Consider the following 27,591-nt stretch of genomic DNA (forward strand, 5'->3'; position numbering starts at 1 on the left):
CAGTATTTGAGTATGTCATTCAAATAGACCATTGCTTTTCAAGATACTCGATAATGCATGATGAAACTTAACTTTATGAATATGTGGTCTTTCCTAATTATGATGGCAAATTAGGGCTACCTTAATTGGAATTGTGGTAAGGCTGCTGGAAGTTGCAATCAACTATGTCATATAAGCAATGGCATAAAAGCTATGCCGTTCCAAAAATGCCACCCATTTGAGATGAGTAGGGACAGCCCCAAATATTTCTTGACAGCACACAGCTTTCCAGGGCCCCCCTGAATAAAAGGGTCTCATCACAGAGGTGCCTCCTGGACAATACCATATTTTGAGGAGTGGAAAAATGTCATGTGACCCCTTATCAAATTATTACATGCATCAATATGCCTCCAAATAAATACCAACCACTAAAAATTTCAAAAAGGGGCCTTTGGTTTAAGGGCCTTCTGATCAGGAAAAGGCATACCTATCCTAAAACAGGGCTTCCAGTTCCAGAGGACAGCCTCCTTATGCATAAAGGTGCATCCTAATTCTCAACAACATCCTTTTGACTAGCAAAGGGATTTCAAAATCCAGCAAAGTTCCTCATTTTCCAAAAACAGGGCATCCTGGTCAGAAAATGAGGCCATCTGCAACATGAAAGATGCTTCCTGTTCCCAATAAAAGACCCCCTAATTAACAATGGACCCCCTGGGCCAAAAAAGGCCTCCTCAACACAAAACAGACACCCTGATCTACAGCATGAACTGCCAAAAGCTGTACACGCATGACCACAATCCAGGTCAGGCTTCTTAATGTGGAGGTCTTCCACATGTTTTTGTAGTTGCTAGCTCCATTGTGATGAGCCTCCTTAATCTGAATTGTGGTCATGTGAGGAGCAGCAACACCTTCAGTTTGGGTAAAAGGGCCTGTGATAATTTTGAGAGAACAAACACATACTTTTGTTTCTTTAGCATACCAGCAGGACAGCAATTATCCATCCCCTGCCTGTGAGCTCCTTGGTCCTGAAGTGATGTAAGTGTTGCAACAAGTTGGTGAAGAAGTTGATTTGTTTGGGAAATGAGCAGTACTACTTTGTGTGTGTGTTATGCGAGCTTAAAGTGCTTTACTCAATGCATCCTACACCAGGTGAAAGTAGCGTTCCCATCGTAAGATTGGCTTTGCTTCTCAGACTGTTTTCAGAGACATTGGGAAGCCCCGGATCTAATGACGTCCAGCAACAGTAAGTGCTTACACGAACATAAAGTCGTGTCACATCTGCGCGCAATCCGCACCACCTCACGCCCCAGGGCTTTGTGCCCAATTACACCCATTGATTACATGCACGGGCACACCGGGCTCTAGCAATACATAGCGGCTTGACGTTCGTCTTTCGTGCGTCAGTATCGCTGCGATAAACTAGAGCCCAAACTGAAGCTTTTGTCTACGTTTTCCCCAAACCAGAAAAAATATCGAGTCGCGCGGAGGCCCAGGCTCGGAGTCATACATAACGCGTAGCATTGATTCGGACTCATTTGACTGAGAGGCGAAATAAGTGTATTTGTTCAAGAGCAAGCCGTCACTGTTCCCATGGCAACGCCTGGTAACGATCGACGCGCTGTCGACATTCTGAAAAGGCGAGCAAGTGCCCAGACCTCGACTGCACGCGGGTGCGATTATCTACGGCCTTGATAGCATAACTCGGCAACTGCGCGGACGAACAACAAAGCGCGCCACCGCTACGCGCTTTACGTCTTATGGGCCTGAACTAGCTAATAATAAACTAGCTTATGCTTATTGCTCACATTTGGACTTTCAGGCGATCTTGCTAGATGCGTGTAACGCGCTTACATGCGACGTCGCAAGATGCTACCTCAGTAGGCAGAGCCCGGGCCCATGAAACTATGGGGAAATGGGCTCAGGTTCTTGACCGCCTTGACGTGCAGGCATACACGCAGGCGCGCAGGTTTCTTCTCGTCAATGACAGCTGGTTATAATGAATTGTCTCTTTATTTGCTAGAGTGTGATTTACCCACATATCCATACGCACACCAATGTCATAATTCATAATGGACAAATCACCGCACCGTAGCACCAACGTAACGTTTCTCGGCGGTGCCGAACAGCGCACCCACCAGGGTCCGCCGCCACGTCCGGCACCTAACTCCACTTGGCAAAGGCACTGATCAGGGAGCGAGTGCCCCTCCCCTCCCCCACACCCGTCAAAACAGGTAGCCACTGTCCAGGGTCGGTCAAAGCCCACACACAACACACCGTGCGTTTCCGCTGGCTGAACTCACTGGCAACTACGAGGGCGATCGGGAAGTTGTTGATCTAAAACGGTCCGCGAACGAGGCCGTCACTGCACTGGCGCGCAGCCTAAACATAAAAGCACATTCACAGCTGTGACAACTGGGGCCAATGAGTCAGTAGTCATCCATCTCGCGCGTCGAGTCTGCGCCCGGTCTCCATCCGTCCACACCGTCAGTAGCCACACATAACTCGGACATCAGTAGGCGCACATAACCCGGGCCTCAAAAGCCAACCATAAACCGGCGCGGCAGATCCCTGCGGCACCGAGGCTGCCATCGTTTACGTTATCGCGCCAACGTAACCAACCAACGCCACGTAGTTCAAGCGAAGGCCGGGTGGGCGGCCCGCTGTCCAATCACAGCACCGCTCCAATCCGAATCACGGACGCCGGGACAGAGCACAGGGAGTCGACGGCGCGGCGCCGGAGGCAGAATTTGTTCGCCAGCTCTGCGGCGCGCAGTGAGCGCCGTGCGACGAGCGAAGGCATTGTCGCCGCGTCACGACGAGCTCGATGCCTCGGGACTGAGACCACCCCGAGCACGAGGCAGCTCCCAGCGAGAGGCAACTCCGAGCGCGAGGCGACACCGCCGCCGAGACTATCCCGAGTCTGAGACCAGCGCGGGATCGAGACTTTCCAGAGCACGAGACTACCGCGGGCACGAGACTATCCAGAGCACGAGACCACCGCGGGCTCGAGACCGCCGCGAGCCTGAGTCTCGCCCTCCCCCTGCCTAGACCAAGACCACTCCGAACTCACAACTACCCCAACCCGAACAACACCCCGAGACGGAGACGGCCCGGCGCCCCGCGCGGCACCCGAGCCCACCCGGCGGCGCGAGCCCCGCCGCAGCGGTGGGGCAGCCAGCCCGACCGGCCGCCGGCGCCGGCCGCCGCGCCGGCCACACACTCGGCGCGCGCGACCTCAGGACAGAGCCGGGAAGTCGCCGTCTTGACAGTGCCGCGACGTGTGCTGCGCGAAGTCGGCGAACACCAGCACCTGCGAGCAGGTCGGGCACGCCGGGAACTTGTTGCGCTGGAAGCCGTTCTTGTTCAGCTTCTCGTGGGCCGCCAGCAGCTCCTGAGGGGATGGAGAGGGGGAGGGGCGTCAGTAGCGCCGCGCCCGTGCCCGACGGGTTTTAGAGGTGTTCGTGCAGATGTCGCAGGCGACAGGCGCGCTGGCGGACCGGCGTCATGGACGTCAGGGTCGGGCCTCATACCCGACAGCTGTCACAGCGACAGCGACGGGGCGTTGATCTACATCGGAGGCTCGCGCCCCACGGTATGCGGTGTGACGAAATGCGATCGACGGCCCGGTAACAAAATAATTGACCTTGGCAAACCCGGTACCGGTACTGGTGCCGGTAACCCGGTATTACCCGTTGACCCGGTATTGCCCGTTGACCCGGTAATCCGCTACCGATGCATTGCAATTGACGGTACGACTGAAAATGTTTTTTTGGATATACGATTTTGACCGCAAACTAAAGAGTTCGGCATACTTAATCACGAGCGAGCTCGCAGGCCACGTGTCCCACCTAGACAATTACAGAATATTCAGTTTGGGTCGATCAACATGCCGGCAAGCCTTCCAAAATTTACAGAAACTCCTTTCCACAAACTGTAACAACCTTTCAGCCACCGCAAACCTTTGCAATCACAAGCAACAAGAGGCCCAATTCGTCGCAACCAGAGCAGCCGGCTTCACTTCCTTGGGTTTCGATGCCTTACACATGACAGCCGAAACTTTCAGATCGACTGTCGCCGCGCTCGTCACATGCCGTGAGCGGCGTCTCACGTCTACGAGGCGTCTTAAAGGCGTCTCACGTCTAACGAGGCGTGTCCGTTGGTGTCGCCGCTGAGCAGCGCGCTCCGCACATGCCGTGAGAGGCGTCTCACGTCTACGAGGCGTCTTAAAGGCGTCTCACGTCTTACGAGGTGTGTCCGTTAGTGTCGCTGCTGAGCAGCCGCTCCGCACATGCCGTGAGCGGCGTCTCACGTCTACGAGGCGTCTTAAAGGCGTCTCACGTCTTACGAGGTGTGTCCGCTAGTGTCGCTGCTGAGCAGCCGCTCCGCACATGCCGTGAGAGGCGTCTCACGTCTACGAGGCGTCTTAAAGGCGTCTCACGTCTTACGAGGTGTGTCCGCTAGTGTCGCTGCTGAGCAGCCGCTCCGCACATGCCGTGAGAGGCGTCTCACGTCTTACGAGGTGTGTCCGCTAGTGTCGCTGCTGAGCAGCCGCTCCGCACATGCCGTGAGAGGCGTCTCACGTCTACGAGGCGTCTTAAAGGCGTCTCACGTCTTACGAGGTGTGTCCGCTAGTGTCGCTGCTGAGCAGGCGCTCCGCACATGCCGTGAGAGGCGTCTCACGTCTTACGAGGTGTGTCCGTTAGTGTCGCTGCTGAGCAGCCGCTCCGCACATGCCGTGAGAGGCGTCTCACGTCTACGAGGCGTCTTAAAGGCGTCTCACGTCTTACGAGGTGTGTCCGTTAGTGTCGCTGCTGAGCAGCGCGCTCCGCACATGCCGTGAGAGGCGTCTCGCGTCTACGAGGCGTCTTAAAGGCGTCTCACGTCTTACGAGGTGTGTCCGTTAGTGTCGCTGCTGAGCAGCCGCTCCGCACACGAACACCGCGCCCAGTGCGCTTACCTGCTGCTTACTGATGTCGGGCAGCAGCACCAGCAGCTCGGGAAACACCTTGCCGAACTTGTCGTTGCCCATGAGGGTCATGCAGCTGGCGTAGTAATCCTCGCCCGACAGACCGCCGCCCAGGTACGTCTCTAAAGAGCACAGCGCATGTCAGCAGCGAGATCATCCAACCCGGGGGCGGGAACGTGTCCAGGGCAAACATCGTCGGCGTCCAGCGACGCCCAGCACCAGGAAGCATCCGTTAGTGACGTGAATAAGAGGTCCGTCGCGGCCGGGTCGCGCCAGCCGCCGCTGTGTAACACCGTCGGCGCGCCCCAGCCGTGTCGCGTGCGTTTGGATCGCCCGTCGGCATCAGCAGCCCCAGCGACGTGACAGAACAGGCACAGGCGCAAGCTGGCATCGGCCAGGTGAAACACGGTCCAACAGTGCCGCCATCACAACAGAAGAAGTTGCAGAGAACGAGAAAGATGCTGGTTCTCCCACTTCCCCACCCGAAAGGCCCTCGGCGAACTGGAGAGACGCCACGCGAATGACTTCAGCAGATGAGGCATCCCAAAGCCACCCAGAAGAAACGGCCAGAACCGGGGCGGCAAACCTCGCCGCCCCGCGCCGTCCGCCACTCACTCGACAGGGTCTTGAAGGCGTCCAGGCCCTGCTCGGACTGGATGAGCTCGCGCGCCTGCAGCACCAGGCGGCCGTTGCGCGCCGTGAAGTTCTCCGGCCGCTGGTACTCGAAGCCACCGTGCCGGGAGCCGGCGGTCGGCTCGGCCAGGCCCGGCGGCGGCAGGCCGGGCGGCGGCCGCGGCGCCACCGACAGTCCGTTCACCGCCGCCGTCGCCTTGCGCACCTCCACGCTCTCGGCGGTGCTGACGCCGTTCTGCCGGCCGGCCTCGGCGCCGCCCTCGCCGGCCGCCGGCCGCTTCTTCTTCTTCTTGCCCTTCGCCCCGCCGCCGCTGGCAGCGCCGCTGGTAGCGCCGCTGGCAGCCGGCGTCGGCCGGTTGTCCGTGGCCCAGGCCGACTTCGCGGGGGGCCTGACACCGTCGACGCCCGAGTAGTTGCGGAAGTTGCCGTGCGGCGCCACCGGCGCCAGCGACGGGAAGTCGTCGGCCGCCGGCCGGTTGGCCGGACTCGGCGCGGGCTTGGCCGCCGGCTCGGGCCGCTTCGGCACCCAGGAGACCGGCCGGGAGGCGGCGGCCGGCGCGCCCAGCGAGGGGAACGCCTCCTCCGTGGCGGGCGGCGGCCGGCCGGCGCGTCCCGCGGGCCGCACCGGCTCCGGCGGCCGCCGCTCGACCGTGATGTTGCCCGAGCTGGACACCTGCCGGAGAGAGCGGGAAACACTGGTTACGCCTTGCCCCGATAGAAGAGAGCGGCACTTGACGGGGCAGACGTTGTTGTTGTTGTTCATTGGAGTTTTCGGGCGCGTCGACTGCAGTGGTCATTTTGCGCCCATAACTATGCTGTTACTTAATTAGTACGGTGTGAAAATGACTTGAAAATCAATATCTTTTAAAAACGAAAAGAGCTGTTTGGGACCAAGAAAGGAGGAACTGTCACCAAGCACATCGTTTATCGTCAGGGTCGAAGCCTGTGGACCAAACTGACGTCGTCGTTCTTCGAAGAGGCATGGACATGCTATAATGACATGATGGACAGTCAGGACGGCACCACACCGCTGGCATAGGGGTCTGTCGGCTCCATGTAACAGATGGCCATGGGTGGCATAAGTATGCCCAATGCGCAGCCTGCATAAAACCACCTCTTCCCACCGCACACTGCGAGAGCATGACGACCACAAGCCCAACTCTGTCTTTATTGCCCTGAGCTTATTGCCCCCCACCTGGTCCCAACAGCGCTGCAATCTGCTTCTCAGGAAGGTCTTGACTGCCGGGTAAAAATCTCTGGCAGGGATAGGCAAAAACCGGGTATATGGTGCTACCGCTGCTCGCTTAGCAGCGGCATCAGCCAGTTCGTTGCCCACGATACCGACGTGACTAGGGATCCAGCATAGTGCAACTCTCTTTCCAACCCGATTCAATTGTGTCAGGCGTGATAAAATGTCCTGTAAAAGGGGACATGATGGATAAAAAGACTTCAGTGCAGAGAGGCTGCTCAGTGAATCTGTAAAAATGGCGTGTGAAGATTCTTCACCCACTTCTATGAAACATATCGCCTTGGTGATTGCAACTAATTCCGCCGTAAAAACTGACGAGTGGGCCGGTAACGAGAACGATCGAGTGACGGACCCGCTAACGAAAGCACAACCCACGCCATCCGAGGTTTTGGATCCGTCTGTGTATGTCAGGGTATATCCTTCATAACACGCCAAAAGCTCAACTGCCCTGGATCTCAATAGGTGTGGTGTGACGTCTTTTTTCCTAATTTCCGTAAGCGAGGTGTCAATGAAGGGTGTGGTCATTTGCCAAGGAGAAGCCAGGCGGCTTACTTGCCTTACACCCCGAACAGGAATTCCGCTCTCAAGCAATAACGCTCTCATTCGGGAACCAAAAGTTAAAGCGTGCTGCTGCGGCCCATGACGAAGAGAACTTACTGCAAACCGCGAAAATATTGCAGAATATGTCGGGTGACGTGGGAACTGCCGCAGCTTCAAGGCATAACGCATGCCAAGCATTTTCCTCCTCGTCGAAAGTGGTGGTTCGTGTGCCTCCGTTAAAAGGCTGACGGAAGGTGATGCGCGAAACGCCCCAGTAGCAATGCGAATGGCAGTATGGTGGACGGTATCAAGAACACGCTTGCTGGATTCAGACGCGCCATCATAAACAAAGCATGCATAATCCAGTTTGGAGCGGACGAGGGAACGATATAAAAGCATAAGCGTGCTTCTGTCTGCCCCATACGATGTGCGAGACACACACTTTAGTATGTTGAGAGATTAAAAGCATCGATCGCGTAACATTTTAAGATGTGCGTTATATGTAAGGCGGCGGTCAAAGTGTATCCCAAGATACCTGGCCACGGCCTTATTTGGAATAGAGCGACCATATAGACGGATGCTCAGATCATCACATCGCTGGCGACGACAAAAAATGCATCGCAACGGTCTTGTCGCCTGAAAAACGAAACCCGTTCATGTCACCCCATCTTTCAACGCGGTCCACAGCCAGCTGGAGACGCCGCTCCATCGCTGGTGCTCTCGCTGCGCTGGTCCAAATAGTAAAATCGTCAACAAAAAGGGCACGTCCGACCGACTGTGGGAGCACGTCACAAATATCATTTATCATAACTGCGAACAGTGCAACACTTAACACGCCGCCCTGGGGCACGCCGTTTATTTGTTCGTACCTGTCGGAGGACGTCGCCGACCCGAACACGGAAGTATCGTTTGGCTAAAAACCTTTGGAGAAAAGCACCCATATGGCCACGTATACCATATTTAAAGAGCTTTTGAACAATACCATGGCGCCATGTGGTGTCATAGGCGGCTTCAATGTCGAAGAATACTGTGCCCATATGCGCTTTTTCTTGAAAAGACTTGCGAACCGTGGTGTCCAGTGTTAAGAGATGGTCCACCGTACTACGGTTTTTCCTAAATCCGCACTGCGAGTTACTAAAAATATCGTTGTTCTCTAAAAACCAAGTGAGTCGCACGTTTACCATCTTTTCCATGAGCTTGGACAGTGATGACGTCAGTGAAATGGGTCGGTAATGAAGAGGGTCCAGCCCACTCTTTCCCTGCTTTAGGATAGGCACCACAACAGCTTCCCGCCAGGCCGGAGGGAACTCACCTCTTGACCACACCCTGTTGAAGGCCGCCAATAGTGCACGACGTGCACACGGAGGCAGATGTCGGAGCATCTCATTGTGGATGTCATCAGGACCTTCCGATACACTACGAAGTCTTCCGATTGCCGACTCCAACTCCACCAAAGTGAAGGGCTCATTGTACGCCTGTGGTTGCCTTGTAGAAAAGTTCACTACGGTTTTTTCGGATTGTGCTCTTTGCCGTAAAAACTGTGGGCTCATGTTTGCACCTTCGCTACGGTGGGAGAGTGCTCGGGCGATCCCGTTAGCCACATCCAACGGATGAGTCACCACCTGGCCGTTAACATGTAACACAGGAAGTGGCACGGATGAAAACTGCCCGGAGATACGTTTGATCCGAGCCCACACCTGCGAAGTTGGTGTGAATCGGTTGAGCGTGCTTATGTACATACGCCAGGATTCACGTTTCGCTTCTTTTATCGTGCGGCGGGCGAAAGCCCTGGCTTTCTTAAAGGCTACTAAATTCTCCAAGCTACTTCTGGCGTCAAAAGCTCGGAAAGCACGTTTGCGTGCGCGAATTGCGTCACGACATTTCTCCGTCCACCACGGCACAGGAGTGCGACGAGGAAATCCAGAAGTGCGCGGGATGTAATCGCTAGCGCAATCTAGAAGTCTGTGAGTAAAATCCTCAATAGAGGGCGCCACCCTCACACCTCCGGTCTGACATAATGTCTCCAGTCGAGCCTCAAACTCTCTCCAGTCAGCCTTTTTTAAATTCCAACGTCGTGGTCTTACACCCAACGTTCCTCTTATTTGGAATCGAAGCCACACTGGGAAGTGATCGCTGCCCATTGGATCATCTGCCACAGACCACTCGAGGCTCTCCACCAGCTCGGGACTAGAAAGACTCAGGTCAAGCGCGGAAGTCTGACCAGACGGCAGTGTAAAATGAGTACGAGTCCCTGTGTTTAAAATACACAGTGACGAGTCACGGATAAAATGTTCGCACATCCTTCCGCGGGTGTTCGTGCTATCACAACCCCACGCGGTGTGATGAGCGTTGAAGTCGCCTAAAAGAAGACATGGTGAAGGCAACTCATGCACTAAACGTCTCATGTCTTCCAATGGAAAACCGACGCCAGGTGGAAGATATAAAGAACACACCGTGATGTGACGGTGATTAAAATGTAGGCGTGCGGCTACAGCCTGTAGCGTAGACCGCAGGTTAAACCTCCTGGCTGGCACGCTGTGGTGGACTGCAAGAAGGACACCGCCATGTGCGATACCGTCGGTTAACACATCATTGCGAAACAGGGCGTATCCCTTCAGCGTGCAGTGGTGACTAGAAGCAAGCTTGGTCTCCTGCAGCGCTACGGCTGCAGGACAGTGCTTGCTGACGACAGCCTGGAGGTCGAGGGCATTCGCCCTTATTCCTCTACAGTTCCACCGTAAAAAGGCCTGTAAAGGGGGCGTGTTAAAAAGCCGGTTGGAGGTCACATACTAAAACCGGGCACGTCCTAAAAGAACTGGGCTGCGCCAGTTGGAGAAGCAGACTTTTCTGACTGAGAGCCACGGTTGGAATCTTCAGGGAGGCGCCCCACTCTGGGACGAGTTCTGGGGCTCCCGCCGTCAGATGGAGACGGGGGACCGGCCGGGGCACGCTTGACGCCAGCGTACCCGGTCCGGGGTGGCGGCGGGGGAGGGCCCATCGGCGGGCCTCTACCGGGCGTCTGGGGGGTCAGCGGGGGCCCCCACTGGCCTTCTCGGCGATGGTGTGCCACTGCGAGGGGTGGGCTCCTTGCTTGCAACGGACAAGCGATTGGCCGTCTTAGCCCTCTCCAACTCCGCTAGGCGGGCCCGCTTGGCGTCGCGGGCGCGCCTGTCCGCCTCATGCCGTTCCATCGTTTCCGCTGCTCGTCCACACACACTCGCCAGCGTCGCCGGAGGCGACGAGGGCAGCGGAGTGACAGACGGCGAGGAAGGCCGAGCCCGCGGACCATGGCCGCGCTTGACCACCGTCCATCCCTCCTCCTCCCCCGCCTGCGACCCCGACGACACATGAAGGTCCGGCGGCACAGCGTTGGTAGAGCAGGACGCAACTGAAGGACCAGGAGGATCCGACTGGGCGGGGGTCGCCCGCCCCGCCGGCACCACAGACAAACCGAAGGATCGCAGGAGCGTGATGAGTTGGACCGCTGACATGTGACTGATGCTGGTGGACTGTGGTACAGAGGTTTTGGATTTTTCGGCATAAGATACCTTGGGGTGATTAGCCTCATACTGTTCACGCGCCTCGCGGAAAGAAATGTTCTTTGAAGTTTTGAGTGATATAATTTCCTTTTCCTTCATGAAGGCTGGACAACTTCGATCGAAAGTTGTGTGCGGTACCTGCCCCGTGCCACAGTTCACGCACCAGGGCTGCATAGAGGTACACTGGTCTCCCGAATGCTCGGAAGATGCACACTTCCCACAGACAGCTCGATTGCGGCAGTGTGGTTTTGTATGACCAAAGCGCTGGCATTGAAAACATCGCATCGGATTCGGAACGAAGATCCTGACTTTGACAACTGCGTAGCCAATGCGGATATCAGACGGTAAATCAGGCCGGTTGAATGTCAGTATAATGTTGTTTGTAGGGATTTGGTCATCACCCCTCCTGGTCGTGATCCTACGTGCTGCCGTGACCCCGAAAATTCCCAACTCTTCGATGATTTCCTCCTCGCTGACGTCACGAAGGTCATAGCAGTTTATGATACCTTTTGAGAAATTTTTGGTGTGGTGCGGTGTGACCGTGACCGGCACGCTCACGTCTTGCTTTGCACCCTCGGTTCTCGCGGCATATACAAATTCAGTTACAGTCAAAGCTCGAGTCGCATCGGTGCCGTTTGCGAACTCCACTTCGATCGCGCCGTCCCTCAGCTTGTCACAGCGGGTGACTTTTCCCAACCTGTCGCATCCGTTTCGGCGCTGAAACGGTGAAAGCGATGCCAGGTTCTTCACATCACTCCGGAAGACAAGAACGCGTGGGGCAGGTGGAACCGACTCCTCGCTGCACCCTAAATTCATCGCAGTCCGTCCCCCTCTCGGGGGGCGGGAGTTTTTTGGGTTTGTAGATGCCATGTAAGGTTGTTCTTTATTTCGGCACCGGGGCTCCCCACCCACCTCGGAGCCCAACTGGGGGACGGCCCACTCACCAGCTGGTGGTGGTGCCGCCAGAGCTACCTCGGTGCTATACGGGGCGGACGACGCCTCCCACACGGCCAGGTGTAACCGGGGAGACCCCTCCCCGTCCTGACCGTGGTTCAGCGCCGCCGCCCCTTGACCCCTTAAGCCGCTGCGCGCGGCCAGGCGCCCCAAGCGGAACCCGCAAGGAGCACCCAACCGCGATGCGAGCGACAAGCCGCTAGACCCGTGTGGGGCCCCACGGGCCCCCCGCGCCCCCGGATATCCTGGCCAAAGTGGAGTGTTGGGACGCGCCGTGACTGACCCGCACGACGCGCCCCTCAGCCACCAGGATCCGATCAACCCGGGGACGAGGGCGAGGGGGCACGGCGACCCCGATAAAACGAGGATCAGGAGTGATGAGTGGGCCGGATGCGGGAAAATGGGTAATGGGGAGGGAGCGAGCGGGACAAGGAGAAGGGGCTCACGTACCGGCAGGGTCGCTACGCCCTGAGAGGAACAGCTTGCGCTGTCCACCCGTTACCGGAGCTGGGACCCGAGGGGGCGCTAGTCCCCTACAACCGACCGAAGCCGGTGCCCCTGCGGGGAACGGGGCAGACGACAGCGTTTTGGTTTGCTTGGTCAGCTCATTGCCGGGTACAGCACCACTTCACTGGCAAGCCGGTATCTTGTTAAAATAACAAGCTATGGCGAAGCCAATATCATTAGTAGCCGTAGAGGTAACGACACGCGACAAAAATGTTTTCTAGTTGACAATGACCCTCTAGAGCCCACTGGACAAATAACAGACAAGAGATAACAGACAAGTCATTTCCGAGTCAATTCCTTACAGATGACAGTGTAGCGGCACGAGGTCAACACTTGGTCGTGTGGGTCACCAACAGATGGCGCCAACGAGTGCTGTTGTGTGTGTGGCATTGTGCGTCGGGTGAGAACTGTGGGCGTCCCCACGGCTTCGCTGCTCTGTTAATATTACGTAATGATATTAGTGATATGCCTACCACAGAACGGTTGACAGTATGACCACTGCTTGGCCGCTATTGGCATATCGACTGCCGGAACTAGGCAGATGTTTGCTGATGTCAAGTGTGGTAGTCGAACTGAGCCATATCGCTAACATACTTTTGTGCAACCTGACAGCGCAGTGTTCTTTGCTCTTCGTGATCCGTCCCTCTCTGGACACGCTTCCCTGTCTGTCAGTCCGGGCCGTCATCAGCTCGATGCCGGCCCCGAAGTTTCAAACCGGACCAGCACGACCAACGTAGAAGTGCTAGTCCCAGCCACTCTGCCGCAACCAGCCGGTTGACAGCCCGAGTCCTGAGGTGCGGGTGACTACGCCTGTGTCGCACCGCACGGGGGCTCGGGTTGTTAACTGAAGAAAACAAAGGGCAACTACGGCCACATTCTCTCTTTCGTCGCCGAATACAGTGACGTGCGCGATAATGGGACTTTTTCGGATTGTGAACAAGCCTGTGATTAACGCTCCGAAAAGCAGCCGAATAGCCAGTCGAATGATGCGTGTCCGAAGCTTGTCCGATATTGTCTCCCACGCCGATGGTGAACAGTGAAGTTCGTGCTTCGCGATAACACCGCGTCGTTCTGAGAGAAAACAGGTGCGACATGGCGAGTTCGTTGCATGCGAAAGTTCGTTGCATGCGACAGTTCGCTGCATACGACACATTAGTATCTGCCCGAAGTGAAGAAGCAGTAAAACATATCCAAGTTTGGAGGAACATTTTTGTCACCATCCACGCGAGTTTTTGTCACTTTTTACTTCTACTTTTAGCGGCCCGTTTCCATCACTCCACGAAGACACCAGCTCACACCTGGGCGTTAAAGATACCGGCGAGCAGCACCCCAACTCATTCGTATACCCCAAAATAACCACGCCCTGACGCCGACGTTGCCTGTAGCAGTGTCAAATCAAAACCGTCACACACCAAAAAGGTGGCCGCTCAATAGTGAACAATGACTGAACGTGGGCTGCTTCACACGGGGGCGGAGCGATCAGCCGCTTGCGGTCCCCACCGGCCAATCGCTGCTCGCGCTGAGGGGCGCCGCAGCCAGGGCTATATGACTACATCCAACGCCTCGACTCACTCACAGTGCTCTCCCACTCACCCATTCACTCACGCGTTCACGAACGCTCAATTATGTGGCAGAGCGCCGGAAATGAGGACGACGCAGTAACAATGAAGCATGGTCGCACCTGGCAACGGCAGATGAATGAAAGCCAGAAACACGGCGGGCGTGCACATGTGGCGTTGGACTTCCCCGACGCCGTGTCATGCGCAGCTGGACGATGGGAGGGGTCTTTGGTTGCCTGCCATCCGAGTTTCAGCATTAAGCCGGAAAGGCATAGCACAGTAGTAATAGCTTTATTCCCCGGATAAGATACTCAAAATAATATCGACATAAATAAATAATATCCCACCCAAAATACATCAGAGGAGCAATATCACGCGTCTATTCGGTGTAATGCCGCATATTATATATATATATATATATATACATATATATATATATATATATATATATATATATATATATACACAAGCGACATCACACCTATTCGTAGCCTTGGAACGCCGCAAATGGAATACGACACCACAATACACCGCCGCCTGGCCCAGCCGCAAATTGGTCGAATTCGGCAGCGCCCTAAGTACAAGCAGACGCGCAGCAGCCTGCAGCAACCACGACATGACGCTCAATGGACCAGCGCCTGACTTTTACGGCCCGGCTCGGACGGATGCAACGGCCTCCACTCGGCGGGGGGGGGGGGGAGGAGGAGGAAGGGGAGGGACGCTATCAGCACAGGCCACCGTGCAGCTTCCCACAAAGTGTCTTCCAGCGTGGTTCAGGCCGTCGGCCCTGATCGTGGTGAGAGGTCCGATACCGGCCTAGTCCACGTCTCTCTCCTACAGGCACCCGACGTCTAACGGTCCAGTTTCCCAGACTTCCCTTGAAGTTAGAGCCAACCCAGCCAAACACAGCTCTTTTCCGAAGTAACGTCTGGGAAGCGGCGATCATCACGGGCTTGTTGAGTTTCAGGTGGCATCTATCGGACGTCGCAAACGTGAACCACCGTCCCTGCAACGTTCCGAAGACACACGCAAGCTGCACCACAAATGTTGATATGATGGGCGTTGCAGTTTCAGGTTTTGGTTTTGTCCGCATTAGACCGGACATGTTTAAGGTAGTCGCCAGTAGACCCATGCAGGCTGCATGTCCCGGCCTTCGCCGTTCAATATGCAAAAATTGAGAGCTAAGTCGCAGGAAACACAACCGGTGGGAGCAGTGCGAACCAAGGCGGGACATCATGCTGAACGCGTCGCGTGCTGCCGCCTGAGAACTGAGAACCCGCTGCGGCCGGAGGTCGCTGAGCGTCCCCGGCCAGCACGCCGGCACCCGTCTGACCCGCCCACCCGTGACCCGCCAACCTGTGACCCGCCGGCCAGGGACCCGCTGGCCCGTTGAACCGTAGCCCCTACTTGTGACTCTGTGAACCGTGATCAGTGGCCCGTGACCCGTGACTTTCCCGGTGCCAATGAAGTGTTTTGTGTTCACATCCAACGTGTGTGCAGCTTCTTTAGCGGCGATGATACCCAGGTCTTCCAGGTCTTTCCCTTTACATTCATTTGGTCACGACGTGCTAGGTGGACAAGCATCGCGGCTTTGGACTCTTGACGAAAACGCATCTGTATATGTAACGCCACCAATTCCGAACGCACAACCCAACGAAGCACACCAAAACCGCGCGTTGTCAGCGTCGCCACTTTACGGTTCGCTACTTTTCGCGCATCCAAGAACACCGCCGCGGCTGTCCAGCCTGGAGCCCCTCGCTCTCAGATCCCCATTTCCCCGCCGAGAACCCTCCCCGGCCGCCGCACCGGCACGTACCTGAGAGATGCGCGGTTGGGCACCGCCCGCCTCCGCCTCTGCGTCGGCGGCGGCCGCGGCGGCGGCGGCAGCGGCGGCCGCCGGCCCCGCCGACGCCGGCCGCCGCTTGAAGTCGATCGTGACGTTGGTGGAGCGCGGCGCGCGCCGCTGCACGCTCAAGCTGAGTGAGGGAGCCGGCGCCGGGGGCGGCGGCGGCGCGGCGGCCGCCGGCGCCGGCCGGCCGCCCAGGCTCGGGAACTCCTCCTCGCTGACGGTGACGGGTCGGTTGTCCCAGGGCCGGCCGCGCGCGCGCGCCGGGCCCGACCTGACCGTGAGGCCGGCCGCGCTCGCCACGCGCTGTGCCAAGCTGCCGCCCCTGCGGGTACGACGGCGACGTCAGGCGCAGGAGGAGTCACAGCGCCAGCCACTCGCTGCACTGAGGCTCCCGTCACCGGGCGTCTCTCGGCTGATACCACCGGCGCGACAATGTGTCCAAAAACGTCACGTAACACATGTCTGACCTGTCTGAAAACGTTGCTTTATAAGTCTGGAACGTCTGACCCGCACCACATCCCAGCTCTGCGAACAGCCGAATGAGCAACATCAACTACGTGCCCTGTGAGATCTACCACGCGACCCCTGCTGTGCCCCTGTCAGTCGCCTCTCCCGTGAGCTACTGTCTGGCGGCCGGCTCCGCGACACCGCCGGCAACTCTGCCACGTGAGCGTCTGCCCACGTGTCGGGTGACCACGCGGGCCGGCACCTCTGCCACGTGAGCGTCTGCCCACGTGTCGGGTGACCGCGTGGGCCGTCACCTTTGACCTGTCGCTGAGCGTCTGCCCACGTGTCGGGTGACCGCGTGAGCCGCCGCCACTGACCTGCCGCTGATCTCAGCGCCTTCCGCCGCGCCCGTGCCCAGAGTCGGGAACTCCTGCGTGCTGCTTGTGTTCATCGGCGGCGCCTGCTGCGGCGGTAGAGGCGGAGGAGGCGGCGGCGGCGAGTGGGCCCTGGCGCCTTGCTCCCTCCTGCCGGCGGCGCGGGTCGAGGTCGTGAGGTGGGGTCAGTTCGGGTCAGGTCAGCGGAGGGATCAGGTGGGGTCAGTTCGGGTCAGGTCAGCGGAGGGATCAAGTCCTCACAGCTCGGCACGAGGCGAGCATCACATAACCCTGCCGCCGCTGTCGCTGTCGCGTCTGTCGTTGAGCACGCCGGACTTCTCAGCCCCAACGCCCCTCTCCACACAACCGCCCCTGCCGCCAGTCCCATCGGCTGCACCAGCATCCGTACCCGTCTGCCAATCGCCAAAGTAATTTTACCTGTCGTCTTTCTGTCAACGTGACATCCTCAGCCGCCCCACCGTCGCCGACCCAGCCGCACGAACCGTCCCTATCCTCCCAAGCGCTGTTACGCAGGTCACACATGTCCCATCTCCCTGTAAATCACATCACATCACCCGCTGCCGCTGCCGCTGCTGCCGCAGCAGCGGTCGCACCTGTCGTTGCGCGCGTCGCCGTAGCGGTCGTTGCGCCGGCGGCGGCCGCCCTGCTCGGCGCTGAACTCCAGCGTCAGCACCCGATCCTGGCGCTGCTGCGCGCGGCTCTTGTTGTCCGAGTGGGCCGTGGCGCGGTGCGCTGGCGGCGGACGGCCGGCCGGAGCGGGTCAGACGCAGGGTCCGCAACACAGAGGCAGTGGGGGCCAGACAAGGACGGCGGGCTCAGACACTGAGCACGGTGTCGGGTATGGACGGCGTGTCCGAGGGTGCACGCAGAAGGGGCAGAAGGGGGTCAGATACAGGGTCCGCAACACAGAGGCAGTGGGGCCAGACAAAGACGGCGAGTTCAGACACTGAGCACCGTGTCGGGTATGGACGACGTGTCCGAGGGTGCAGGCAGAAGGGGGTCGGACACAGCCGGTGGCGTCCGAAGCTGCGAGCGCGGTACATACAGGGAACCGTTCACGCACGGACAGCAGATCCGGTGCACAAAGAGGCGTCAGGCAATGACAGATGGCTCGAAAGACCTTGCATCGGCTACATATAGGATACGGAAAGTGGCTTATACACAGAGTGGATCAGACGCAGACATCAGAGCAGACACGCAAGGTAGCGTGCTTCACCGCGGCAGACACAACTAACGGGATCAAACGCAAAGAATGAGTTCATACAACCACATTGGGTTCAACACAAAGGGTAGACTCAAACACGAAGACTGGGGTGATACACGGAGGCCAAAATTTGAAAAACCCACAAAAAAACGTTCAGGCAAAAATGCAACCAAATCTTCGCATTTCTCTTAATTTGCCGCAGCACACATTAGTCACCGCAGCAAATGTACTTTGGACTATCATCGAAGGGCCGCTGTCGCCCTATTGACAACCACAGGCAACAGCAAGCACACGCCAGCATCACCGTCCGTCGACAGTGGCGCCAGTCGGGTTCGGGCCGTGACGACGGCGACACAGCGAGTGCCGGCCAGCCGCACTCACCTTGCAGGTCGATATTGGTCCTGAAGACGATGAACTTCTTCTCCAGACACTCGCCCTGCTCGCAGAGGAAGTGCTCTTCGCGAAAGTGATCCGCCAGGTGGCTGTAGTCGCTGCGAGAGGGTAATGTGACGTCAGAAAATGATGTCAGTGCAATGCAACAGCTGATGTGACCTGTGATGTGACCTCTTGCGCGGACATTTGGTGGCTGTACATTTGGCAGCATTTGGTAGCAGTAGCCGTCACTGTCACAGTTGCTCGGTCATCTACTGCACGTGCAGCTGATCGAGTTACCAGCGTCACGAATACTGATGGAAAGCGCAGCTCGCAAAAGTTTCACCAGGTGGTGATCGAACCCCCGTCCTCCCGCTCTCGACACGACAGTAACCACTCGGCGAACTGGCGCTTATTTGTTTCCAGGCCGACTCGGCCAATGCCTTCCATTCTTTGGAGCACTGTCCGTGAATCACCCGGGGAATGGCATTGGCGGGGGTGGCGGGGCAGTTCTAACGTCGCTACACATTCCTGTCTGCGTCGCACAGTGGAGCTTGGTGGACTACCCGTCGGCGGCTTCCTGAAAGTGTACAAGAACCCCGCGACCGTAGGCGGAGCAGGAGTGGGCACGTGGATTCCGAGTCACGAATAATACGTTAATATCAAGCATGCGTCTCTCCTCTCCAGGGGACTCCACGAGCTTACTGATATACCACAGCACCTGAGTTGTTACGGAGTCTTAACACCAGCTAGCCGAAATTCGTGGAGTTTTAGCGGCCTGACCTGGCCGGTCACGCTTTTGATGAGCTTCAGTCCGTAACGGCTGATCGTGCCGCGATGAAGTTTCCAGCAACACACAGCGCATTTTATTACACGCTGTGCTGTGATATTCGTACTTTCAAGCACTCAAATGCAAGCCATTTGTTCCGGCGACATGCTTCTCTCTACTTCCACAATATCACCACTATCTCGTGTCCCTATTCCGTCAGCGTGGGAAACGTAATGCTTTCTAATTGTAAACATCAAACCGAAGAACATGGGCAAGAAGTAAGTTCCGATGTCGCCAACCAGGCGTAGTGACGGCCCTTAAAGCCAAATACTTTTGATGAATGAAACAAAAGCCAAACGCGCGGGCCGAAATTCAGATCGGCGCGTGCTGAACATCACGCGCGACCGCTCGCAAAGCACGAATTCACCCGTTTCTTGGGACATCCTTAACAACAGGTGCCGGATCTCCGCAATCAGAGCTAGCGGAGGCGTACGACCAGCTGCGCGACGTCGGGGAGGCTCCAGCTGCAAATAATTGAGCGATCCGCACACCGTTCGGCAGAGCCGGGCTGAGATGAGCCGAGCAGAAAGAGTCAAACGAGTTGAGGACCGTAACAGTGCTCAATAACACCCACTCAGCCCAGGGCCTCGCTCTAATGATCATTAGCGCGGCACATCCTGCAGCCAACCGGGGCGCTCGACCAGATCTGGAAACGGGAATCCCAACGGTGATTCCAAACGGGCGTCCCGAAATCCCATACGAGACCTCTCGGGGTCAAACACGGCACGCAACACAGCCCCCTCCCCCCTCCCGAGCGGACTTAGTGTGTCACCGTCCGTCGTACCCCGTCCTGTCCGGCGGTGACCTGCCGTGACATGACCCGCCACATCACCTGTCCACTCTGACCTCCCAGAGGTGAGCGGTGACCCCGGGCCGTCCCACGAGTGCGCCCAGCAGTGGCCAGACGTGCCCCTCAACATCGCCTGTCCACTCTGACCTCCCAGAGGTGAGCGGTAACCCCGGGCCGTCCCACGAGTGCGCCCAGCAGTGGCCAGACGTGCCTCTCAGGAGCGCCACTCACTCGTAGAAGATCTGCTCGCCGTCAGCCTCGCACAGATGGCAGTAGAAGTGGTCCCGCCGAAGGTGCAGGAACAGCTCGTCGTTGTCCACGTACCTGGCGACGACGTCGTTAACGATCGCAAGGCTTTCCTCCCAGGGCACATTCAGTTCGCATCCATAACCGGATCGTAAGCGCGAAACAAGCAAGTCATTACTGAGCCCTTCATTGGCGAGCACAACGCCTGAGCGGCACCTCACGCCGCTTCGTCGCCATGGAACCGCCTGCGGCAGGAATTGAACCGCAGACGTCGTCATTGGGGGCACGGCGCCTCAGACCACTCGGCCACCTTATCCCATGCCTCACCGGCAGTGTAGCACACCGGACATCGCGGTACGGCAGAGCAAGCACTCGAGCTGTCAGTAGCACAATGCCGCGTGCGTCGCCGTAGCGAGCGGACGGGCATCCGCGTAGCCGGCTGCGCGCCGCGAAGCTGTTTCGTTTCGGTCGCCACAGACCACCGAGCGACTACAAGAGCATCTCTTGCCAACCCCACGACTCACTGAACGATCCTGAACTCACTTGAACTGAGCTCTTGACTTAACGCAAGATGTACGGTGCACCGTCCGCGTAATCCCTGCACGGAGATGCGAAGAAGCACAACACATCCAATGCGAGTTAGGAGCATAAATGCGGCCATGGCGCTGCGGAGCTCGCAGGCCCCGTCGAAAGAACCCCAGCACGGACTACACGGCTTCTGACCGCCCCACGTACCGTTTTTCGCAGTACTTGCAGAGCGGGTGGCCGCGGTGGGAGGAGTTGTCCGGGTCGCCCTTGCGCCGATGCAGCGCCAGACGCTCCCGGTTATACAGCTTCCGCTCCGATGTGAAGATCTGCCGACAGCGGCGGCCGCGTGACGTGGGAGCGCACCGGTGGTGTCACGGGCAGAAAAGCGACGTCACGGATCGGGCAGGCACGATACACATGATCGATCACGGATGTCCGCGCTGCCATAAAAAAAAAATGGGACCAATTGCAGCTTTAGGGAAAGATTAAGACGAGGCATTAGTAATACGGATGGAAAAATTGTTTGGACTATCGTCTTCGCCTGGTGCGTACAGTTTGTACATTCTACAAACTGCCCACACCAGATCACAACAAACTGCACACACCGGATCACAACACGTCATGATTTCTGCGTAACATTTATGTACGCCGGCACCGATACTGCATGCCCTTTAACGGCGAGGCATTCCGCCCTGCTCCGGGCGGCGCCAGTGCTTACGCGCGAGTGTATGCGTAAACTATGTACCAATCCATCAGTACAGGCAGTTGGTCCCCTGGGAGGGCGGGAGGGGGAGGGTGCAGGACACGCTCTGCCCGTCCAGCCCCGCGCCATCCATATTCCCGTCAGCTATCATTCGGCAGCACCTCCTTCCACCACCACCACCGCCACCGCCCTTCGACAAAAAGCGGAATATTCTAAGGTGGAGCCAGCATATGCAGAGAACCCTTTGCTGGACCAGAGGGATTTGGCGCGTCACAGTTCAACCGCGGAATGTCCAAACCCGCGTGCACGACCATCGCGCATCCGTCTTGGGACCTAGCTCAGGGGGAGAACGAGCCATCCGCGCGGCTTCGTGTGCCCCTAGCATGTGAGGAAGACGTACTGTAGAAGTGGCTCATTGAATGCCAGAAAAGTAGAAAGCGTGACCTATCGTAGTGGCAAATGCTTACCATCCCTTGACCAACTAGCCAACCTGACACACGTGACACAGGCAGGCATGCCTAAAAACCATCGAAGTGCTCGCCTTCGACGCTCATTCCTCGACCCACCACGCCTCCACTAACACCAGGGAGAAGGCAATGAGGGCAGGTGGTCCCCACCGCCGCTCGCTGCAGTGTGGGGAGCCAGCCCCGCGCCCGTCCGCACCCTCACCTTCAGGTGCCCCACGCACAGGTCGCAGTACATGAGCTGATGCTCGCGCAGCACGTGGTCGCTCAGCTGCTTGAACGTGCCGAAGCCGCGCCGCTGCGGACAGACGGGGCAGTTGTGCGCCAGCAGGCCCGCGAAGGCTCGGCGCACCGCCTCGTCCTCCAGCGCCAGCTTGTACTTGTCCTCGTTGTACAGCGCGCGCATGAAGAGCGACCGGAACGAGCCTTTGTCGCGCGAAAACACCGCCTGCGGGAGAGGGCGCGGCGAGGAGGTGTCAAGATCGGCGACGTTTGCGCCAACATGCGCGTGCCAAGGGCTGCTATCGTCGTGAGTCATGAAACACACTCTGCACCGCACCAGGTGCCTCTTTGTCACGGCACATGCCCCGAACAACCATTGCCGGAGGGTATGTAAAGTAAATACCGGCAGCGCTCGGCGCACCGCTTCGTCCTCGACGAGGCGGTGAGGACCTGTAAAGCAAATTATACCGGTGGTGGTGAGCATTGTTCAGTAAATAGCCTGTAATCATATGCGTATATGAATGACACTGACCCGAAACATCTGTTATATCATAAGTACGCTACGTGCATATGAAATGGCAAGCGGAAACAAAAATAGATGAAACGCAGCTTTTAAAAGATCTTTCACGTACCAACTTACAAACCCTACGTGGCAGCAGACATGTGTACCAAACGAAAGGCACGTCTGAATGGACGCTGCCCACTGTATGAGCATACAGAAACAACACCCTACTACGACCTGTGCATCAATATCGCGCCTTCACATCCCAGAGGTACAAAAGAAGCAACATATTGACGATGTTTCACGTAAAGCCCATGGCGAGAAGACCGCCTTCCTGACTTAATGCCACAATGGACCCGAGCTTTAAGCACCTGGCCCCACTGGCACAAAATGAAATCAAACATGATCAATGCTATGTCCATGACTACCCTTGGCTACTATAGGTACTATCAAGGCACAGCCGGGATACCCTTTGGATTCTGCGGCGAATTTCGCGTGAGAGTCTTATTCTGCGTGAGAACCTCATTCTGTGCAAGCGCATCAATGTACGACAAATAGCGCGGGGCGCACTCCGATAAGCATGTCACCTCAGGCTCCCGCATCTCCGCCATCGTCAAAAACATGTCATGTTATCCTCCCCGGCGCGACCCCAGCTGCGTCATCAAACCTCTCACAGATACGCCATCTAAACCCCGCGGCGCTCTTGCATACTGACAAAAACTTTAGTACAAACTTCGCTCTCTGAACTCTCTCCACAAACTTTGCAGCATGGGGGAACAAAATGTTTTTACTTCTTAGCTCCACGAAAACTCCGCGCTTCGCTCCCGAAATGTTTGAAAGGATACCTGCCAAGGCATCTCACGTGTGGCACCGGGCACCGAAGACGCGGCCAGCGCTTTTCCGTTGCGCCCAGCGGTTCTACAGATCACTTCTTTTCCAGTCATGTGACATGGTTGGGCTTCTTCTTATAGGAGTGAGCATATAGGAGTGAGCAATATTTAAGGCTTTGATATATCAAGACATGGTTTTTATGTATGTGGGTGCTGTGTTATGTACTGCTAAATGTTGTGTGTTTAGTTGTTTGAATCCTTTCTTCTATTAAACTCAAACATGCAGGATGACCTGATGACTTTATAAGCAGACATGCATGATGACCTGATGACCTGATAAAGAGACATGCAGGGTGACCTCATGACCTGATAAATAGACATGCAGGATGTCCTGATGACCTGATCAGCAGACATGCAGGATGACCTTTTATATCACAGTGTTACTGCTAAATGCAATAAAATTAGCATGTTTTGCCTCACTTCTGACTTGAACATCACATATCCCACCAAGTTTGTGGCATAACTGTTCAATTATTTCACTAAATTTGCAATGCATGTTTTCTTTAACTGAGGCTTAGGTGCATGGTGTAGATCACCATACATGCAATACATGTATTTTGCATAACATTGCTTCTAAAGCACAATAGACAACTATAAGACAAAATGGCATTTCAAACATGAAGTAACCTGATGGCAAACAAGGATATGGGTGTTGAATTGCACATGAAGCCCACTAATCTGAACCCCTCAGCTCATGAATTTGTGAATTTTTCAAGCTTACATATCAACACAGCTATTGGGACATTTTGCCCAAAACTCAATGAAGCTTACTGGTTTCATCTTAGCATGTTCTTGTTGGCCTAGTTGACCTTTAACATATGCAAAATACATGACAGTATCCCACTTACTACCTATGTTATAATGTAGGATCCTGTACAACTCTTCAGAAAGGTAATCAAATAAGAAGCTTACACCAACCACAATGATAAAAAGATGAAGCATGTAATTGCCAGTGTAATAGTCATATGCCAGATTACTGCACTATTGAGAACATTAATGCATTACTATCAATACAGTAATTTATCATGTGTTTCATGCAGTTTGACTTATATGCAGAATTAGGAAGAAATAATAGGTTCTGGTATTTGGTATATTATAGTGCTCAATACATAACTGTAATGCTTTGTATTAAATAGAAGGCCCCATTATTTTTACTGAGAAGATTCCAGACTCCCCAGTATTTAGGGCCAAAGTTGAACTCCACCATATGGTGACAGCACAGTACATAAAAGAGTATGCCTCCACAAGCAATGTTTATCAGCAAAGGGGTCATTGCATAAACAATCAGGGGACTCCCACAAAAATTGTGACTTTTAGGGCATTATTTCCAAGCATCACCACATGCTTAATGTTTAAGTCCCACATTATGTGAGACAGGTTACAAGCACACAATTGGTAGTTCAGTTCTCAGACCTTGGCGTTACAAAACATAATTGCCACAAGGAGCCTGATAAAATACATTACTCTTGATCAGCTTGTGAATGCATACTGATGATTTTTATCATTTTCTGGGATGTTACATTCATGCATGGCCCCTACCATAATATTGGCAGGATCAAGATTGCATCAAAATAATATTGGAATTGTCATCATGGTTAGATAAGTGAACATGTGGTTCTTAATCCAATACACCCAAGATTTGAATAACCAGATTCCATGAGCTTCCAGTGCCCACATTTATATGAGAGTAAACTACACAACCACTGAACACACCGGGTTGCAAGATATTTGACTTATATTTCAGTTCAATGCTGCTCACCAAAAACTATGAAGGCTTCCAGGAATGACATAATACCAGCAATTTGCTAATGAAAGATGTGTCTTATAAAACTTTGGGATGTGAATCTGGCACCTAACAAACAAACTACTTCCTTTACATGGTGAAAGTCACCAATAAGAGCAGACTAAGTTACAAAGTAAGCTGTATTAGCTAGAAAAGACATATACCTGATATAGGTACTTCATGAAAAGGGTTGAAGCTTTGTGTGACCATTATCCAACTTTAACATCTAAATGAAGATGGAAGCACTAATGATGTCTGTACTACTGACACAATGCCAAAGGTAGCAATAAAAGGGATGATGATGGGGCAGAAAATTTACTGCAGTCATTCATATGCCCTAAAATGGAAATGAGGATCATCGCAGAGGAACTATGTTGAAAAAGATGTGCCATGTTATTTGACCCATATATAGCCATTTAGCACACATAATTCATAAGCGGGACATGACTTTATCAAAATTTACATTACATATTTCAATCTATCAGAAAAGAACTGTCTACAAAAGACAACTACTCTAAGCCATATCATGCAAACAGAAATGAAAAAATGATAATAATATATTATATTGGCCTTAAACAAAAATTATTAATTAAAGTATCCCACTGGTGAAAACATTCAGAAGGAGTGTACATATTATTGCTGATTCCTCACTGTGGATTTGCCAGCAAGTTCACTGATCATGGACCAAGCCCACTCCCCCTCCCCTGTTAAGTGTGACCCAAATGAAAAGATAAAGTTAGGCTGTATTGGGCTATGTCATATCTGCACTAAATGCCAGGAAAAATTTAATCTTACAAGGTTACTGAAGTAATTTGCTATGGAAATTCCTCCTGAGTGGAGATGCCCTGCTCAAACACACACATGTGCATGTTAAAAGGCATTGTGCATGGCATTGTCAAGACAGTGCACCTTTTGGAAAAAGACACTGTATGCTAATCAGGGCAGTGTACAGATCGCTAAAACATTGTAGGCCATCACCTTCACATGCACATGTTGCAGGTTGTTGGTTTGTAGATTTATGTCAACATTTCAGTCCATGACCCAGCACATGCACATCAGCCATGAAAACTGGCCATATGACTGTGACACCAGTGTTTACTTTAAGTGCCACAGAGCAGCCCACTTTCCTGACCTACACCCCCACAACCCCCAGACCTTGCCAGGGCAAAGGCCACAATTGAATACAAGAGGTAAATGAACTTACATACACCACTAATGAATTCTCTCTGGTATTCCCCGTACTTACAATTGTTGTTTCCTGACGACAAATCGGACATTCCAGCTTTTCACACAGAACTCTCAGTCTTGTTGAGCATTCGTAGCATATGGTGTGTTCACAGTCCATAATGCAGCGAATAGTAAATTCTTGAAACAAACAATGCACACATCGTCATCCACAGAAGTGGACGTTTTGGTTTTCCTGGCTGACATATCAGGATCTTCAATGAGTGGAACCAGATGCTAACTTGTTTATCGCGCACGACTCTACAAAAGCTGCCCCTGCAAGACCGCTACCAATCCGCGACTTCCCCTTCTCCCTCGAGACGGACAGGAGCATGGGAATGTACCCTGTACGTGGGTGTCACGCTATGGCGTAATGAGCAGCTCGTCAAATATGCGTCATAGCTGTCTATGACTTTGAATGCTACCATATAGATGTTTCCTTACCTGCACCCCAAAATGGCGCAAAGAGCGGAAGAGCAAGATACATGTAAGCAGAGGCGGATGCAGAGGAGCACGGGGCCATGCCCCACCCCTTTGGCCCCGCAAAGACCCAAAGGCTCCGAGGTGTTCCACAGCCGGCCGAACAGATGCAGTTTTTTTAACCAAACGCAACAACATTGGACGTCTTTGGACTTCCAAATGTTCAAGAACAGGCAGAAGAATCAAAGACAAGCTTTTCGCCTCGTCGCTAATATTTGGACGAACTCTATCTCAAGCATTCCAGGCCTTCCTATTTCAGCACAAATATGACTGGCGTTGGCGCCTCTGTCGGCATATACAAACGTAGCTTTCTGTCTAACGGTGCTGCCGCATAGGTTGGATGGAGAGCCCCAAAGTCTGTGGTGAACAAGCAAGGGTGCAGCTCCCTGTTTTGTGGTGGTGAGGGAAGGGGGGGGGCTCCAGCCAGACCGACTTGAACTTAAGTCTTCCCCTGAACTTGGTGACAAACGTGGATCAAATCCGTGGAAAATCCCGTTTGGTGGCCTACCTTTGGATTAGATGTCGTCAATTTTCACTGTTCAGCAGGCCCCCCCCCCCCCCCTCCCCAACTCTGTGAAACAACGACTCTGTCAACAAGTGTTGGGTGACATCTTACGGTTCTGCTTGGACTGCCCTTAACAACTCGCATAGGTGCTGCTGGTCTTTCATTATCTCTTTTCAAGCTTCATTCGGCATTGGAGGCACTTTAACTAGTCCAGGCACGGAACGAAAGTGAA

At 54.8% G+C, this 27,591-nt stretch overlaps 1 protein-coding gene across 1 annotated transcript; it reads right to left on the minus strand.

Annotated features, from left to right (window-relative positions):
- Nucleotides 1-3,204: 3,204 nt before the first annotated feature.
- Nucleotides 3,205-26,503, minus strand: LOC119094962 (E3 ubiquitin-protein ligase ZNF598-like). The gene is made up of 11 exons (XM_037217873.1): nt 26,397-26,503; nt 21,959-22,201; nt 20,794-20,912; nt 20,044-20,136; nt 18,203-18,312; nt 17,211-17,349; nt 16,600-16,746; nt 15,995-16,097; nt 5,561-6,041; nt 4,937-5,067; nt 3,205-3,370 (listed from the first exon to the last, which is right to left on the minus strand). Exons 1-11 carry the CDS (start codon nt 26,493-26,495, stop codon nt 3,215-3,217), a joined length of 1,821 nt encoding a protein of 606 aa, XP_037073768.1. The 5' UTR covers nt 26,496-26,503; the 3' UTR covers nt 3,205-3,214.
- Between the last annotated feature and the right edge of the window lie 1,088 nt (nt 26,504-27,591).

Source organism: Pollicipes pollicipes, unplaced genomic scaffold (genome assembly GCF_011947565.3).
Source record: "Pollicipes pollicipes isolate AB1234 unplaced genomic scaffold, Ppol_2.1 Scaffold_4219;HRSCAF=4965_pilon_pilon_pilon, whole genome shotgun sequence".
In the NCBI taxonomy this organism is placed as follows: domain Eukaryota; kingdom Metazoa; phylum Arthropoda; class Thecostraca; order Pollicipedomorpha; family Pollicipedidae; genus Pollicipes; species Pollicipes pollicipes.